The 19,850-nt window shown below is 41.1% G+C and overlaps 1 protein-coding gene across 3 annotated transcripts in view; it reads right to left on the reverse strand.

The window, feature by feature from the left end:
• Positions 1-730: 730 nt before the first annotated feature.
• The window catches only part of KDM1A (lysine demethylase 1A), a 41,388-nt gene continuing 22,268 nt past the window's right edge, over positions 731-19,850 (reverse strand). For all 3 annotated transcript variants that reach the window (XM_085081096.1, XM_085081095.1, XM_085081097.1), the window contains 11 exons: positions 15,100-15,242; positions 14,541-14,631; positions 13,691-13,825; positions 12,388-12,461; positions 11,612-11,723; positions 11,117-11,249; positions 10,191-10,378; positions 9,660-9,774; positions 4,576-4,703; positions 4,080-4,226; positions 731-3,065 (listed from right to left, as the gene is read on the reverse strand). In XM_085081096.1, the coding sequence (XP_084937222.1) occupies positions 2,880-3,065; positions 4,080-4,226; positions 4,576-4,703; positions 9,660-9,774; positions 10,191-10,378; positions 11,117-11,249; positions 11,612-11,723; positions 12,388-12,461; positions 13,691-13,825; positions 14,541-14,631; positions 15,100-15,242 (1,452 nt within the window). In that variant the 3' untranslated portion in view covers positions 731-2,879. The remainder of the gene's footprint in view (positions 3,066-4,079; positions 4,227-4,575; positions 4,704-9,659; positions 9,775-10,190; positions 10,379-11,116; positions 11,250-11,611; positions 11,724-12,387; positions 12,462-13,690; positions 13,826-14,540; positions 14,632-15,099; positions 15,243-19,850) is intronic.

Here is a 19,850-nt window from a genome sequence, read left to right on the forward strand (position 1 = left end):
AGGTACACTGAACGTGACTCCTGGAGGGAGGTGACGCTCAGATGAGACCACCCCTTACTGTTTCCTTCATGACATCTGCACTAGCTCCATGTCCTCAGGAGTTCTTCCAAGTGCTATCAGGCCTACCAAGACCTTACTATTCCATCCCAGGACAGATTCCAGGACCTCCTCTCAGGAGCAGACTGGCTATCCTGCCTCCTCAAATGGTCTGCCTACCTCTGTAACTGTGGTGAGTTGCCAATAAATGGTGATTTGTTTTCTCCAAAAGCTGCATCTCAGCTGCTTCCAAAGGCAGGTAGTTTGCACACTTTGGCCATGAGGACCTGCAGGTCACACCCGCCTGAACACCCTGAAACCCAAGTAACAGATACTCTAAATCCTTACCATGTCAACAGCCATGTTCCCTCCTGTGCTGACCCAAAACAAGCACAGAGTACTGCAGAGATGGGGAGATTCTGGCCCCTCTGTGCAGAGTGGCACACAGGAAACATCAGAGGGGGTGTGCAAGGCTTAATGAAGGCAAATGGAGCACATGGAGTACTGCATCCACACTCAAATATAAACAGCATCCTCCACCACTGACAGCTACAGAAAACACTGGCTTCTGTTGTTTAGCAGGGATTCAGAAGCTGGATACAGTTGGTGTAGCTGCAGTGGTATCTGCTCAAACTTACCTCAGACCATGCAGAAGCAGCATGACACTTGTCTGGAAAAGACACCTTTGGCTACATTAAGTTGAGGACTATTTTATTTTCCAATGGGACTGAAGTGCTTTTAAGAATTCTGACATTTTGCTAGAGCACACTGGATTTCATGACAGAGACAGCACCATCAGGAATTCTGCAAACCACCCCAAAGATATGGGGGGATTTACACTGCAACTTACATTGCATAACACCCCACTTCTTGGATCCTTTTCCCGTCTTAGTCAGAGAAGCCAAGAGTAGCTCAGTTGTTGCTGGATTTTAAAGGTCTGTCAAATCTCTCAGTCTGGGACAGGATTTCTCTGTATAGTGGTGCTGATGGGCTTTTACCTGAACATAAGGTAGGGACTCTTGACTTTCAAATTACTATCTACTCTGTCACCTCCAGACACTGCTCCTTCCATGCCCTACTGGACTGTCAAGTCTTGCCCCTCTTCAGTGGCAGTTGTCTGACCAACCATAAAAAATCTCTCTTGCCCCTGGAAGGCACAACAAGGATGAGTGGAGTTGCTGACTACCACCCCTTTTCATCAGGGGTTTAAGTAGCAACAACATTTGTAAAGTTAGAGACCTGGGGAACATAACACTGATTCAAATGGAGGTTTGGTATTAAGGGTCTCCCACGGCACCAAATCCAACACCTCTAATTTGTCTCATGCACAGCCTAATATCCCTGCCACATCGGAGCCTCCCCTTTCTCACAGCTTGTTAAAAGGACTGGCTATGGAGATAACCCCCTCACAGACCTCAACATCTAAGGAGAAAGCAACCAGAAGGCAACAGACATGGTCAGGAGGATGAATGATCGCCAGCTGTGAAGAAGGATACACAAGAAAACAGAAGAACAATGACAGAGGATGGAGAGTCTGGCCAAAAGCAACAGATCAGAAACAAGCCAGGTCTGCAGTTGTGCTTGAGTATGTGTGTTTTCATCAGGAAGAAGCAAGGGCAATGAATTGCAGAGGCATGGAACAAGAGGAGGAACCAGTCCTCTGGTGAAAGTGCAAAGAACAGAAGGAAGTTGGGGTAGACTGCACATGTGCAGACATGGGGTCAGAGAGTGAGAAGAGAAACAGTGAAAAGCAAGAAAGTCCACATGAATAGAGGCCATGGATAGGTGAGACAGACATAAACTGCAGACAGAGGATAAGTTCAAGAAATAAGTCTAATGCTAATAGGGAAAGGCAGACAGGGCGAAAATAACTAAATGCTTACATAAAACTGCTCTGTGCAATGAAAGGAAAGCTCTATGTGCTGAATTATAAGGTGACTACATGGAAAAGCAGCCAAACCAAAGTTATTTTCAGAAGCATAATGGCAGCTGCAACATCGTTTCATCAGCCTGGCAGGAACAAAGCCAAGAGGTACAGAGCACATCCCTACACTGGGCAGAAGTCAAGAAATAGTCCTTCAGCTAACTTACTGTCTAGGCAACTCTGTCTCTATATAAACAAGTATTATTTTTTCTTTTGTTGAAAGTATTTAATAAAACAGTATGCTCAGCATACTCAGTGATACCAGGTTACTCTCTACAGCAGGATGCAGATGGTGTAGCAGCCAATGGACCATTGTGGAGAGGTGTAATTTGCTGGTAGGCAAACAGTTGCCCCAAATTCTTGAACACCAGACAGGAATGGAATTGGTCAAAAATATTACTCTTCAAAACAAAACCATAAAATAAAAAAGAAACAAAAAAAGGGAAAAAACCCCAAAACCAAAAACAAACCAAAAAACCAACACACAAAAAAACCACAATGACATTTACATACATTCTACACTAAGCTACTATTTGTAGCAACCAGCTTCTAGAGACCCTTGTGCGATTACCAAATTGTAAATATACACACATAGGTAGAAAAAGCCCCCAAACACCCTAAAAAACCCTCCAGCTATTTTGACTTTCTAAAAGTATCTGCAGAGTCAAAGTCCCTGACCAGCTTTGCAGTAAAGGATTCTGTTTAGACTGACCTTTCAAATTGCTTTAAGATTTTGTAAAAGGCTGCCGAGCCAAAGTTTCGGCAAGCTTCTGTAAGGCCATTCTCAGCCCAAGGTTGTACAGTAACTCAGGGTCACCTCAGCAGACCCTGCTACAAATTACTTGAGTATCTCCATCCCAGGGTCCACAACAGCAGTACTGTGGGCTTTGCACTCCTCTTGTGACACCTCCTGCTTCCCTCACATGCTGGCAGCCTGCTGGGGCGGCACACCGGGTGTGGGCTGCCGTGGCAGCGTGTACATGGCCCCCAGGAACTGGTCTGCGATGCGGCCGGCTTCCCTCAGGCCGCTCAGCAATGCGCCATGGACGGTGGCAGGGTAGTTGCGAATGGTGTGTTCACCCGCGAAGAACAGGCGAGGAATGGGCTGGGGGGCAAAGAACATTGTCAGGTTTGCTCAAGTTCTTTCAGATTCTGCAGCAAATGATACCTTAAGAATGTTAGAAGTCCTCTAATCACACCAAAATTTCCATTAACATGAAGGTGGTGCATATAAGATAGTCCAAATTGAACCTGTTTTAGCCTGTGTATAAATTACCAAGAAAATAAAGCTCTATGCAATAAGCAATGTTTGCAGAGCCAGAGAAGCAGAGAAGGGTCATGCATGTCCCAGATGTATCAAAAAAGCTTTTACAAGCTCTAACTGTAACTCAACAGCCAAATTGTCAAACGTGTCAAGGAAGAATAATTCCTGATCCTGGAACATGGACTCTAGCACAGTAAGCAAACAAAAACTTCAACAATTCACATAAATCAGCAGTTTCTCTTTAAACTGAGACCTGAAACACCCACAGAATCATAGCAGGTAGGAGAGAAAACAAACATTCATGTATTACATTCTGCAGGGAATCATTTTATTCATAGCTGTGTGTATTATTGACTTGTATCACTAGAACAAGAACTCAAAGCCAAAGCCATACATCCTTTCCTGGCAGTGCTCTCAAGAGTGGCTGTTGCTTTCAAACTTAATTCCCTCAACATGAACTGGAGATGAGTCCTGCCTTGTGTTCACCCCTATTTGGAAGAGACCTTTTCATTGCTGTTCTCACTCTGGCCTTCACCCTCTTTCAAATCACTACAACGCAAATATGGTGATGGACAACAAAAATATGAAGTATGAAATACAGGTATAATAATAAATACTACATTCAGACATAACCAAACTGGCTTTCTGAATAAAAATGCTTTCTTTCTATCAAACAAATGACACCAAACATGTGATGACAGAATTCATGGATGAAAAGAGTAATTATTTTACAGGTTTTAATCATTCATCATACGATGCAAGTTATCTAAACTTGTTTTTAGATATATATGAAAATTACTCAGAAAAATCATTCTGGTTTGAGGTTTTTCTAAAAATAATGGGGACATTTCTCACCTGCGGAGCACCTGGAATGGCTGGCCCTGGAGTAATTGGCTGAGCCATCAAATCATAGTCATTTCCAGAGGATCCAGCTGCTACATAGGAGTACGATCCCCGAGCCCATGGGTCAGCACGCCAGCGGGACACCACAGTCTCTTTAGGCTGAGACAAGACAGGAGCTTCAGTTGTTGAGAAGTTCTACAGTTCACGACAAATGCAAACAATGCAAATTGCAATGATATAAGGAACTTGGGCTGACGTTAATGGTGGAACTCCACATTCATATTCTGTGATAACACATAGTAAGGTAAATCTTTCATGGTGATTCCTTAAGTCATTCCTATATATTACCAGACCCTACTGCACATAGATCCTCAATTGAAACTCAGACTTTTTATAGCTGCACGCACCCACTGCGTCTGTACTGTTTCCTCTGTTTCTTCTCCCATTATCAACATGATGATAATGCACTCTTCCTACTCCTTCAGCCTGAGCTGCTGCCTGTACTGACCTGGGGCACAGCGCTGCTGCCAAATATGCCTTTGAGAATGGCAAGGCACCGGCCAACAATGACATCATCACTGATATTCTCCATGATCCCTGCTGCTTCTCCTGCCACCAAGGCCAACAAAATTGGTGCTGTGGGGGGTAGGAGAGAGAAAAATACAATTGAATTATTGAAATCGAACATTGTAATCAGAGAAGTTGGACTTGGATGTTAAGCCAGTTAAGCCATGACGTTAGAGACTAAACAAATCCAACAAAAGTAGTCCTAAATTTTCCACCATCACGTCAAAATAACAAAAAGAAAATGAATTTATATATGCCAAGGTACTATTTAGAATTATCAGGAGAACTAATGTATTAAAAAGTAAATTAAAACATCAGGAAGTACAGCATGCAGAAGAGATGGCAAGATTTCTTCAGTGAAGACATTGCTTATTTGACATAGAATTATCGACTGGGATTTAAGAGACAACCATGCTATATTTCAGGGCATTCAGTACCTTCCAAACGATCTAATTTAGGTATGAATTATATCAGCAGAGCAGTTAAGTTACCAGTATAAGTACTTCCTTCATACAAATATCTAGACATCTCCATTACCAATGCACATTCACATTAAGTAATCTTAATGAAGTGAAAATGATGAGCAGTAGGACAATTTCCAGAAAAGCAGCAATTCTGAGAAGAATTCAGAAGTAAAATGGACAGGTATCAAATAACTCAGCTGTCATGAGACACCATTGCTAAGAGCATTAATGTAATTCTAGAATACACATGAAATTACTCCCTCTGGCCAACTGTGGTAAGAGTAAGGTCTCATTTCTGGCAGTCACAAAGTCAAGGAAAATTTAGGTAAGTATTGAAAAGTACCAAAATAACTCAAGTGCAGGAAACAGGCTTTTACAAGTGACTCAGTCCTCAGCACAGTTACTTAATGAAAACTCTCTCAGTTGATCTTTCTCGTGCTGGAGATGTTAATGAACTCCTGAATTTAGCAAAGAAAATAAATACTGTAGCTAGGAACAGATGTCAAGCATATTGAAATAGAAAATTAAGTTCCTGCTAAAAATCTGGCTTAAACTTTTGTACAGATTTCCAAAGTGATTAGTGAATTTGTTCTATCTGGTATGCATGGAGATCATCTGTACATGGATGGTGTACATTCCCATAAAGTCCTTAAAGACAATCAGGTGAAGTCGAGATTCAAATATTCAGGCTGGAAGACCCAATAAAATAGTCTGGCTAAAAACAATAGCCTTTAAAATTCTGCAGAAGCTAGATTAGTAAAGGTTGTTTCTACAGGCATAATTACACTACTCAAGACAAAATTAAGACACAAATATGCAGAATTAAAAGCATTTTATTAGAGAAAAAAGATACAGGATGGTTCCTATAGTTTTTAACTCCATTTTCTAAAAAATTAAGGCCAGTCTTTCAAACAATTGAAGGAAATAACAAAAAACTGGTTTCTTATCATCCATAGACATTGGGAATTTTTTTTGTCATTTCAGCATTGAAGTTTTTCCTCATTTGCTATCCTTGACACAATGTGATCCCTGAACATCCCAGCAACTATTTGGTAAACGTATTTTTTCTTAATGGAACAACTGCATAATCAAAATGCAGCTTCCAGTGGATATTTTTGTGAAAACATGTATTCAGACAACCACAAAATATTTTTATGGAAATCCAGCCTTTTCTTGTAAGCATTTATCTAGACCTGAAAATGTTGTTATTGAGTCACCTGGATTAGTTCACAACTGTAACAAAAAGGCAGAAGCCTGTAGCAGGACAGTGACTATTTTGCTACGCAACTACCCACGTGCTGCTCAGAAAAGCCTCTTGTCTGATAAGCATGTGCCACCTGTCCCCAAGAAATTCTCTCCTTGAGGCAGTGATGTTTACTAAGCTTTGATACCAAACAACAAGCAGAGAACATGGTTTAGCCAGAGATCGGTAACCACAGAGAAATTATGAAAATGAGGCCCTTTCTCTATCTCATCTCTAGGAGAAATAGAGTAGTCAGGCAAGAAAACAGACTGGAATGACACTGAGCATTTCTGCCAGGCATTCCTCTGCCCTGTGAAGAGAGTTTTTCCATCTTCACAGCTATGACAACAATCCAACAATGTGGTGAAGCAAGAGGCACCAGCAGCACTGGGTCAGCTGCTCCAGGCCAGGCTCAGTGTTCCTGAGCCAACAGGTCTTCTCAGCAATCATTACCATGGACTAGACTGAAACCACTGGGCAGACTCCTGTATGAGCTACAACAGATCACCTAGTAGGAACACATGCAGTCTCTTCACCTGATCTATTCCTCCCTATATCTTTAAACACTCCTCAGAGGCCAACTGGTCTCTGCCAACCCAAGAACTTTTACAGAACTCCCACAGAGTTCATGCAGAGTGTGCTGGAGTACTTCTGTTTCTGTATTAGTAACTGCTTCAACCTATTCAGTTTATAAAGTCTCTCCCAAAATACTATGGCTACAGCAATACAGACTATGACAGCAATAAACAGCAGCTACACAAGTTCAGCCAGGTCTACTTCAAATTCAGTCAGGTCTACTTCAATGTTTCACAGTCTAACTATATTAACTGCCACCCAACTATACATGAGAAACAGTAATTGTTTTCGATTACAGCCATCTGATTTGTGCTTCAACATGAGGGTTTACTCATGTAAATAGGTTTACTATTTTATTTCTATCCACTCTGCGTATTTTCATGAGAAGAAGGCTTTGAATTTAGCAGCAAAACCTTTGTACATGACACAATCCTTCCATCTAAACCAAACCCACAATACTACTTGTTAACTACATAATAGAGCCATCATAAAGCCACAAAAGCCACATGAACAGCCTTGCTCTCCAAGGCTCATTACTTGTATTTCTCCAGTGAAATCCTATCAAACATTTCACTAATTCAATAGCCTGGAAAGGCACTTCCCTTGCACAGCGATTTTTTTTCAGTTAACAGAGAAACCTGGCCTGCTTGTAACAGAAAGAAAACTCACTGGTCATCTGCAGAACAAGTAATTCATTTAATAAAGCTCATTATATATACACCTTTGCTTTTAGTCCGGTAAATGGCAGTAAAAAAAAACAGTATGCTTACTGCAGAGATCTCCTGACAATCTATTGTGGCAGCACCAGCTACAAATAAACCAAAACTACTAACGGCTCAGTCCTGCTGTAGAAACACACAGTGCACCTTTTGCCTACTTCAGTGTTTCCTGAAAAGGAGTTGTACAATTGCCTGTCAGTCTGAGACCCTCAGTCTACAGTCATAGCCACTTTGCTGCTTAAAACAGGAAGCAAGGTAATTTATTCAATGAACTGGAAGCCCCACAGCTTGCCTTTCCTCCAGGGCACACTACAACTTAAACACGTGGATGGGCCTGCAGCTCATCAAGCTGGCATAGCATTGCCCAGCAAGATGAACAGAGGAATCACCAAGCCTCCAGTCTGCTCCACTGAAACCCAAGTGTTCAATACTCTCAGGACTGCACTGTCGTCCCTAAGAAATCACAGAATATGTCAAGTTGGAAGGGACTCCCAAGGATCATCGAGTCCAGCTCCTGGCCCTGCAAAGGACCATCACCAAGTCACACCATATGGCTCAGAGCATTGTCCCAATTCTTCTTGGACTCTTAATGAACAGGCTTAATGCTGTGAACACTGCCCTTGGGAGCCTGTTCCAGTGCCCAACCACCTTCTGGGGAAGAACTTTCTTTTATTATTAAAGCCAAACCTCCCCTGATACAACTCCAGACCATTCCCTCAGGTCCTGTCACTGGTCACCACAGAGAAGAGATCAGTGTCTGCCCCTCCTCTTCCCCTCCCGAGGAAGTTTTAACTGCAAGGAGTCTCCCCTCAATCTCCTCCAGGCTGAACAAACTCAGTTGCTCCTCATACAGCTTCCCCTCAAGGCTCGTCACCATCTTTGTTGCCTTCCTTTGGATACTCTCTAGTAGTTTAATGTCTTTCTTATATTGTGATGACCAAAACTGCTCACATTATTCAAGCTGAGGCCACCGCAGAGCAGAGTAGAGCAGGACAATCCCCACTGTGGCCTGGCCAGCAGTGCTGTGTGTGATGCCCCCCAGGTTCCTTTCCGTGGTGCTGCTTTCCAGCATCTCATTCTCCACTCTGTCCATACATCCAGGGTCGAGCCATCCCAGCTGCAGAATTGGGCACTTTCCCTTGTTCTGCACTCAGCCACTTAAGAGAATTCACAAGTGAATAGCACCTCTTGCATCTGAAAAAATTGTAATTTCACACTTTGGTGTGAAATCCTGGGTAGCAAAGTCACCTGAACCAGAAAGGAGTTGAGGTTGCAGATGAAAGGAGCTCATCTACAAGTTATCAAATCATCCCAGATTAGACAGACAGCACCCAGGCAACAGGTCTGGCTTCAAACTGTCAGTTCATCTTGAAAAAGAACCAGGAAGCTGAGGTTTTGAAAACCAAGACTAAATTGAATGCCAGACCCATTGGCACACGAAGCTTAGTGAGAGGAGAAGAGCTCAAACAATGTTCCAAGTGGCCAGAGAGGAGCTCAATTTCAAATACACTTATGAACTAAGAAATGGCTTTTAATTCAGAAATGCTGCAAAGACAAATTTCCCTTTTCTTGGAGAACTCAATGCGTCCTCCTGACAAAGCAGACAGGAGATAAGACAACACTGAAAGTTAAGTAGTTTCAGAATATCAGTGCAACTAAATAGATGCTTAATGGAAGCAACCAAGATAACACTGCATAGGTCACAGGACAACTCCAACAAGGTGTAAGACAATAAAGTAGCTACAAAAGTGCAAGTGTTACAGTAGATAAGTAGTAATGCAATTTAACAGGCACAGCCTGGAACCCAGCATTACTAAACTCACACTTACCTGTGTACTGCCCTAACTTACTACAGAACTGTTTACAATCAGTGCTGTTCTCTGCTTCCATTTGTCTTTCTAAAAACACCATCTTCTTATCATACCCACATGTGAACACTAGCAGCATCTTAAAAAGTTTTTTTTTCTAGATCTGAAATGATACAAATACAACACTGGCAAAAGCAGACATGCACCACAGCTACCTTTGTACAGGTTCCAAAAGAGGAAAAGTTCTCCTCTGCTTGCAGTAGTGCTCCCAACATGGCCAAACAAATTCACACTTGGATCCCAGAAGACACGATCAAAACACAACACAACCTAGAAAGAAAGAGTATCAACAGTTAGGAAGAGCACAGGGAAGAAATAAAAATAAAGACAATTACACTCATTGATGTTTATCACTGGACAGATCATGAACTGGAAATCTGGTGAACATACAGTGCATATACATAATACATTGAGGCATATGCCTACAACTGCCTTCCCACAGGTTAGTGTGCTCTCAATTTACCAGTATTCTGGTTCCATCAGACATACTTCTGCAATTTAATTCTTTTAAACCTGTGTGGGAAATACAGAAGAGGCCCTTACCATTCCTCAGACAATTTTCATCATCAAATCCTAGCAAAACAGCTGTGGAAAAGGCATTCTTCCTCTCCCCCACCAAATTCCACCCACATTTCAGTTTCTATGACAATCTCTGGCCTACTGCAGTTTCCCCAGGAACAATGTACCTTGTTTAGGTTGCCAAATCCCATACGCTGCACTGCAGAAGTTTTCCACTCAGGAAGAGGTGGCACAAACTGAACTGCTGGAGGCTGCTGTTTCAGCACTCCCAAGGGCAGAGTGCACAGCACAGCATCACACTTATAAATGAAGGTCTGGCTGGTAGATCGGGTATTTACCGCTATCACTTCACAGCCTGGAAAGGGGAGAGAAAAACAGTTTAATAGGCGAGGAGGCAAGAGCAGTGGATTAAAAACTAAAGGAACTACCACAACCACATCAGAAAATATTTTGTTTGTGGAGACAGCTTTACATTAACAGTACTTAACCTGTAGGCAAGTTGCTACTGGCCACTTAGCTCTATTCCAGAAAACACAATTTAAGGTAGCCTTAAGTAATGGCCTTACTGGGATAAGCCTAAAGGTTCACCCAGGATAGTAAATATATTTAAATATATCCACAAATAAACAACAAGTAGAGAGTGAGCCTCTCATTAGATTTCTCTCCAAGCTGACAGTTTACCAAGCCCAATGTTCTGAAGAATAACAAAAAGATACATTCCTTCCATTACATTCATTTATACTTCTAATACTAGGTCCTGTGGCACCAAGCCTTAAGCAGTCCCAGATCTCTTACTTCAAATGCTTCAATCAATGAAGTAAAGAAACAAGAGAATGAAAGTAAACAATCAGTAAATACAACCGAAAAGGACTGTGTCACATGAGTCATAGAAATTACCAAAAAACCATTCAAGATTAGTAAATCTCTAACAACTACTTACACAATCCCAATAAGAAAGGTGGCTGTTTATCTAACCCAAAACATGTAATGGAAGGGGTTTTACAGTATCAGTCTTCACCTACTTCCAGAAGCATGGAAATCTACTTTCTGTGCTCATACTCCCTCAAAGCAGTTCCCTGGAGGGTTTCTGTACCTGATGCTGTATAGCGAACCTGTCGAACTGCCGTGTTTAATTTAATATCCAACCCTTCTGCTAAGGCTACTGGCACACAGGAATATCCATTCCTCACAGTCAAGTGACTGCCTGTGAATTCAAAGTCATCATCCTAAAATGAAGAGGCAAAAAACCCATGCATTCATAATGAAGTCCCCTGAGTAAACAGAAAATAAGCAACAACTCTACACAATGGCAAAAGATATTGCAAAACTTTTTTAAAAACAGTCAAATAAATGTGAAATTCCTTCTTATTATTAGTCAAGTAATAAGTATGGAAACTTTCAGCAGACAGTACTGTTAGAGATTGCTTTGGCACTAACACAAATCTCTCTGGAATTTCATCATCAACTAATAATCACGTAAGAATTCAGTACCTGCACAAAAGCAGACAGCACTTAACAGTTAGAAACTTTGAACGTCGAGAAACTTAAATGAGAATGAAATAAATATAGTCCAGTTTTTAATGAATACCTGGTCCCAGTGCTTCAGTGAAAGTGTAGAAAGGGGTGTAGCATTAGCAAATTCTAGGTTTGCAAAATGCCAGTCGAGTATTTGCCTGTCTCTTGATGACAAATAAACATCACTAGAAAAAAAAATAACACAAAAGACATTTAGTTTGTTAGAATAAAATATTGTAAATGCATTGCTTCTGAAAATTTCTTCACAGTCATTTTTGAGTCTCTCCTTAGTGCAGAAATAAAAGCATTAAAAAAAACCACAAACAGATTCTGTTTCAAACATCTGGACCTCTCTCGCAAAAGATGAGTATCAAAACCCAGCAAATTCAGATTTTTAAAGTAGAGTTCATGTAAAATACTCAAAGGGAAGCTAGAAACTTCAGAAATAAAAAAGGTTACATAAATAACAGCTTAAGTAGCATTCATAAGGACAAGAACAATAAACCCAGTAAAACTGCATAGAACAATATTATTCTGCCAATATAAGTAGGATTATACACTATCATTACTGACAGGTATGTAAGATCTCAAACACCTTTTGAGATCAGGCACCGATTACAGCCAGTATTTCTACAAAATCCCTCTAGCTCTGAACCACCTTTTCTGTTTGAGTCATCTCTAAAAATGAGGAAGGTGAGTTCTAAAGTTGAGGGGGCTCAGACTCCGTGTTTGTACCTTTCTAACCCTTTCAGTTCCCACAATAAAAGCATACCATAGCATTTTCAAAACTCAGAGAAAAAGCAGTAAAGGAACTGCTTTCTTATTTATTTTTTATATTTGTATCTTTACCTTGGTGGATTGGCTTCAAGTTCTTGTAATTTCTCTTCCAGCTTTCCTTGTGTTTCTGCCAATTCATCATACTCCTATTAAGATTAAAAGCTAATATTAAAATCAGTTTACATGCAAAAGGACTTGAAAACATCATGTAGCATCAGACTGGACCTAATCTCAAGAGAAATCACTAGAAAATTAATGGATTTAGTGGAAGCTAAATCAAGTTTGCTATTTTTTTTCAACATTTAATCCAGCATATTTTGCTCTTCTGCTGTTTGTATATACAGAGCTTTGTGTCACACTGCAGAAAAGATTAGTTTGGTCATATTTCAGGAATTTAAACACTTGGAACTGAAGAACACGAGGGTCCATTACAGTCCTGATATTTTAAGGGTTCCTGTGGTACTAAGAGCTTCATATTCCACAAACTACTTTTTGTATTCTTCTCTCTCTTAAAAGATTATAGCTAGTATTGAACATGGAGATTTCTAAAGCAGAATAAATCATACACAAAAAGCAAAGACATTATCTAATTCAAGCTTCTTCCTGATTAAAAAAAAAAAAGTAAAACTAGGTATAAAGGCAACAGTCATCTTCCTTCAAGGCACAATAATTTGGAGTATCTAATAAAAGCGACAGGAGCATAAAGCTGTTCACTGGTGACAAAATAGATGAGCCACGACTTCTGTATATACACATAGCCACATACTGAGCTTCCATATAAAGGTACATATCCTCTGTTGAGCAAGGAGCTGTAAAATGAGCCTTGGTTCTACCTGACCTGTGCTAGCACCCAGGTCTGTCACCACTACAGATGGAACAGTTTTTACAGTTTCCTTTTAAAGGCACATCTCTACATCAAGATATTCCCAGAGAGGGGAAGTAACTCTGCTTGTCAAGACAGAGCTCTGTATATGATAATCTTCAGATAAAAAGAAGTCTTTTATTCAAGAAACCACCTTTATTTATCTTAGAGAAAAGGTATCTCTCTTCAAATGTAGATCTTATTTCCAGACTATTGTGAAATCCAGCTGTATTAAAGACCAAATCTAACATAAAAATTCATCTTCAAAACATTACAAGCTGTCTGACATAAACCAGCATAGACTTATCTAAAACTGAGCTTTAGTACTCCCCAGCTAAAGGTACCCAATGCAGACCTATCAGTGTTACAACCCAGAGTTACTGTCAATCACATCTTTTGAAAGCACTGGAGCATAGCGAGAGATGTGCAAACAGATTTATATCAGCTAATTTTATCTGTCTGCTGAAGTTCTAAGAGAACAGACTAACATGCTGTATGTATGTCATCCTTTACCTTGCAAAGTGCAGTCAGATCTCTGTGCTTGCTTTTTACAAGGAACTCTGCTGTAATATCCCGAGGTGGCTTCACTTCTGATGCTTCCTTATACTGCTGGTGAAGTTCTTTAATCTTCTCCTTTAAATTCACCATCTTTACAGATACAGCAGGAAAAGGAAGAAAGAAAGGGGAAAAAAAATGAGGAAAAGCAGATTTCAACAAGTTACTGCGTAAACTGGATTTCACCTCAAAATATGTCATTATACCTAAGAGATTTCCTGGTTTTGGGGGTCATCACAATTGCACTTATATGCAATTCTACCTCCAAGAAGCCACAGTAAGTACCACCAGCCCTCAAACAACATGACTGAAACCCAACATCACTGATTTCTTACTATGTTGCAAATAATTTGAGAGCTGTCCACAAACGTTTTTAATTGAAAAAACGTCCATAGAGAAGAAGTCATTTACCACAAGCAAAAGTAGTGGAAGTAGGCCTAACCCACTGTTTCTGTACTACTAATCAGATGTGAAGACCATAAAAATTTTTAAATAGCCCCCAAAAGCCTCTGCCACTATCAGCATCTCAAAACGAAGCTATAAAACATCATTGTTTATCATGTCTGCCCTCCTCCTTTCTTTTCCCATATTATGTTTTATGGTTTTCTGCCTAATCAATTTTTCTCTTCCTCAAGCAGGAGACATCTTTGTCCTAACAGGGCTTCCAAGCAGGTCTTAAGCAAAGAGATATTTTAAGAAAAGCATTAATAGCAACTTTCAGATATTTTTCTTTGGACATTTTTGTGTATTTTGCCACTTTCTGATGAACACAATGCTTATCATCTTGCTCTAAATGTCATCATCTGACCTTGTTAAGAAGATCTTTCAGTTCATCTTGTGTTTTCACAATTTTTTTCCAGTGTTCAATCTGCTCATCCTTCACATGCTTCTCCTGCAATCTGGAAAAGGTGAGAAGTGAGATAAACAACAGCACAACATAAAACCCTTGTGTTAATGAGAAAACCTATTATCACAATCTAATTAGTGGAATGCAATAAAGTCACATGTCGTGGGGTATTTTAGTAAATACTTGTAAGGTAACTGGAAAATTAATGCAAGTTTCTGTAAGTAAGGGATACGTGAGTAGCTAAAATGTGAGTCTGAAGTAACCTGCTGCTATTAAAGGCCATTACAATTGCCATTAGCTTTCAAGTAGCATTAGTGCCCTGTAGGCACACCAATCACACTCAGTCACTGTAGCAATGATTTTCAGGAAACTTTCAAGAAGAGCTTTGCTCCTTTAACCATCTGTGAGATGTATTAACAGGGTAATACATACCTCTAGGAGAACCACAATTGTTTCAGGCATCTTTTGGAAATTCACCTACAAAATACGGAAGTCTACCACAAAGAGAGAAGTCACTTACTGTATGACAACCTCCAGAGCCTGACCTAGGGAGACAGGCTTATTATTGAGAACATTAAAATCCAGCTGATGACTGAGATAGGATGTGGCTTCCAGCAGACGATTGAATTCTTGCTCCACCATTTCATCTTTCTCTTTGGGAACCTAGGATACAAAAGAACTAACATTGTTCTTAACCCATTCATAAATAGTAAAGTTGCTGAGAACAGCTCTTGTAAAAAAAATTGAATACCCTTTGCTCTCTCAAACGATCAAGACACCAAGGTCTGTACAACACAATGTCACACTTTGCCAGGATGTCTGGCACAAGAAGAGCTGTCAAACCACGATGACAACAGACTTCTCTTGCAATAGAAAATCAAACCACCTTATGGGCTCATAAGATTTCCCTACTGGAAAGGAAGTGGTGTTCATCAAAGCTGAACAGAGGCTTGCCAAAAGACTACTCTGATGGTATGATGGCTCTACACAATCATAAGGCCTTAGAAGGCTTGGCCTCAGTGAATAGACAGATGGTAATTTATCTTCTGGAATGGTCACTGTGACTTAGAACTACCAATCTAGCTTTTCTAGGATGATGGCAGAAACACTGCAGGACATGTACAGAATGGTGGTATTTGATTGTACTGATGATACTCAGTTAAATAGTCAGTGCTGCCAGTGTGAAAATACTTGTTCCATGATGAGAACTCAAGTGCTGGAAAGAGCAAACCCCACATCTGTTAAATTGCGCGTGGGGTAAACAAAGAAGAGAGAGAAACACTGATGAGTATAAGGGAAAAAATCATCATGAGGAAAAGAAAAAAGTATTTGCACCAGAAAGGCTGGAAAAGCTCTTAGATGGCTGCTAAGCAGAACAAAAATAGGTCAAGAGGTGTTGTTAACAGTGCTAAGCCTACCCCATGACTTGATCAGTTGGTTTTTTTCCAATTGTTATTCAGCACTAACTTAAAGGATATCCTGTGTTAAGTGGCAAATTCTATCAGTATCTCATTTCTCTAATTACGACTCCTCTTTGACTTTGCAGCTGGCCAGTCATTTTTGTGCCAGTGGTTACCTTCCAGCTCTGTAGATCTTTCTTCTTTGGCATTTTCCCAGACTGAACCACCAAAGTTCACAATTAACACGATTAACTCACGATAACATGAATATTTCATCCCTGGATACATACCATAAGGATCACAAGCCAACTTTTCTACCGGTCTTTACTAAGATGTTGATTGTCCCACTGTTTTTGCAGTGAAATGTCTTAGAAGCCCTGTACTGTTCTGCAGGTGAAATCTCACTGGAGACTTAAGGCATCATGAAATGAAATTCCCTATTTCTGATGCATCTCTGACAGAATTTTAAGAATGACGATATCTCCCTGACCCCATAGCAGCTAAAGACTAGTGACTCACTAACTCTGCAATCCATGCAAGGTTCTCTTATTTTCTTAAGTATTAGTTCAATTCTCCTGCCATTCAAAGTTATTAGGTCTCAAAAATGAATGATCTCTTTTTTGACACTACTACATTCTATATTAAGTCCACCATTTATTCTGTTTCTCAAGATCATTTACTTTTAAAACATGATTAAAATTTTGCAATATTGTAAGATCAGAGGTTGGAATATTATATGCAACAGCACTACAAAAGACACATATTGTATGATGACTGGAGCACATAAATAAAGACTATGTTTTAAACTACATATGAGAGTATTTCAAACTATACGTACACTCATCTTCAGTCTTGTCCAATCTACAATTTCAAGACATAGATACACGCTTACATTTCTGCTTATTTGTGAAAAACTCATTATCTGCCCCAATGAGATCGTATCAATCACCCTGGTTGAAACTGCTCCCTTCAGGGTTCAAGCTGAAACTTCCTCTCCAGCCAGATCTATGCTTATGATTCCTCCATGCCATTCCTCTCTAGTAGTTGCTGCCAGTCAATAGTTGATAACAATTATGTAACTCCATAGCTATGGAACAATGTAACTTGCACCCCATTCTGTCCAAAAACTTGTGGGTTTGATTCCAGGTAGAACATGTATTCCACAATTATGAGACTCTTTTCCTGTGTGTACCAGAAAGCTTCAAGAAGGCTACTGAGCATAGCAGAGTACTGAGCATAGCAGAGTGTGAGGCGCCCTTTTAGATCTGCTTTGTCTCAATACTGGTTGTCAGAGGCATGTGGAGGGAAGGAGTGCACAGGTGAAAGGAGGCAGCTAGAAGATGGGGGAAGCCTTGTCTCTGGGGTGATCTCGCCAGGCAACACCTCACAGAGGACACTATGCACCGCAGAGACACTCCTCCAAACAGATGGCCCAAGCTGTCCACCAACAAACTACGGAGAAGGCTGGGCAGGGCCATGCAGCATAAAAACAAAGTCTGTCACAAACTTCAGGCTCGCTTGGGGATCACCCACTGGCTTGTCTGGGGGGGGTCTTTTGTTTGCCCTGGCTTGTTTTTGCTTTTCTTTGCACCCTGGCTCTAACCTGCCTCTTGGCCCTTGCCCTCACTCGCCCTCCTGTCCACCCCTCTCGCCGTGCGCTTGGCAGGATGCTGGCTGACCCAACCCAAATCCTGCCCGTCCCTACCTCTGCCGCCTGCTCTCCCGACCTGCCTCTACCACCACGACCTTCTCTGCGACACTGTCCAGGGTCCTGCCAATCACCCCTCACCACGTGTCCAGCTGTGTCCGTCGCCGCAGGAGCCGTGCCTGTGGAGCCTCGCCTTTCGTGACCACTGCACAAGCTCCGCAGCAAACAACGTGTGCACCACACCCTCTGCTGCTGGGACACTGACAGAACCTCCTGGTTCTGCTGGTGGTAACACACACTTTTTCTCAGTCTCCTCCCTCTCTCTCTCCCTCTCTCTCTCCCATTCCTTTTCCACTTTCTCTCCTTTTCTGTCTTTTCCAGCCCTCTTTAGTGACGCAGTTACTTCTTTCACTTTTTGTTACGAATAAATGGTTCTCATATATCAAGTTGGTGTCGATTGACTTCACTTCGTTCCTGACCATCTAATGATAATCAACTGAACTCCTCGCAATTCCTCTCACTGGAACGTGACACAGAGGCATAAGGGAAGCTTCAAATGGCAGTTCCCAAATGCAAACTCTTTTGTCACATACCTGTGATACACCCACTGCTGACTTAACCTTGGCATTCTGATACCACACCTGAGCACCAGGAACTACTTTAAAAGCATGGGTCCAAGTGACTGTGACCTTTTGTTTTTTTAATTATCAAAACAGAAGAGCTGAAAATGAAAAGGCCCAATCTAAATTACTTTGTTTCTAGCATACTTTCGTACAGTAAATCTATGGACAAATGATTCTGCCTCTGAAGAGAAGACCCTGGTGATGGACAGGGCGATGCTGCAGCTTCTGGCTTAAGTAAAAGCCCTGTCCGTGTGGGCCATGACTTGGTATACGTCCCTAGTAGAAGTCTCTGTGGAAAACAGGACTTGCTAATACTAAGCACTGCCTTAAGGCTGCACAGAGATGCTCCACAGAAAGATTAGATTTCTAAGTTCTTCTCCAGATGATGGAAGTGTAGGATAGCTCCCCTGATTAAAATTAGATCCCCTGTTTCAAGAAACTGATGGCAATCACTTTTATCACTTAAGCTGTGTCTTTCAAAGTCCAGTTTAAGCATCAACGGATTGCACCACAATCATTTGTGGTTAGTGAAGCAGTATTGCCCAAGCACGCAGAGGGGGCATTTGGAAAACCAGATGTTGGCCAGAGCTGAAACGGAGAAGCTGCAAGGGCAAGAAGGCTCCTCTCTCCATGTGCACCGGCAGCTAAAGACTAAGGATAATGCAGCTTGCAGACTGCTGCTTAACCTAGTGGTAATGGATAGAGAAAACATTAAAGCACAAAATTCATCTCTGCCCCACACTTTACGGGTAATATTTGCTCTCAGGCCTCCCCAGTCTCTTCTCCTTGGTATAACCTCAACAAGTTGGGGCACTGTGCTGAAAAACCCCTGATGAAATTCAAAGGCTAAACCCTGAAACTGCAATGGAATAGCCCCATGCATCAGGACAGACTGAGGACTGACCACTGGGTATCAGGAAGGAAAGGATCTAAGCATCCTGCTAGACAAGAAATTGAAGATGGCACTACAAATGTATGCTTCCCTGCAATATGAAGATAGAATGAAGAAAAGGAAAAGAAATAACATTTTTATACTCACACTGCATAACTCCCCAATGCTGATATCAATGTCTTATGCAGAAGCTTCAGAAGATATACAAGCAGCAGAACTTCTCTAAGACTATTCAGAACTTCTAAATTTTTGAAGGAAAGCAACTCAACAAAAATAAAGGATCTGAAGCTTGCAATCATTAACTGTCCTTCCTACCTGCTTGGAATTTGATTTCATCTTCGCTTCTGTGTTGAGAAGGCTTTCTTTATTAGTCATTGCAAAGATTACAATAACAACCACAGCAGTAGTAACTGAGTGGACCAAATCGCTCATTCTGGGTTCATCATACAGTTGTAAGTAGCAAGATGAGATTTAAACCCTCACTGCAAAGCTCAACAATGAGGACAGACACTCAGTGCAAAACTTGTACTTTGCCCTTCAGTATGCAGAGAGTGGTGCAAAAGTGCAAAAACATGCAGAGAGTGGTGCAAAAGACAGGCTGGAAGTAACAGTTAACTAAAAAAAAGACACTTGTGTAGATGTGGAAAGCTGTCAAGACCGCAGCCAAGGTATGAAGGGCATCCAATTATCACTTGTTCCTAGACTTTG

The sequence above is a fragment of the Lichenostomus cassidix genome, chromosome 23, assembly GCF_008360975.1.
Source record: "Lichenostomus cassidix isolate B80296 chromosome 23, HeHo_3.0, whole genome shotgun sequence".
Taxonomy (NCBI): Eukaryota; Metazoa; Chordata; class Aves; order Passeriformes; family Meliphagidae; genus Lichenostomus; species Lichenostomus cassidix.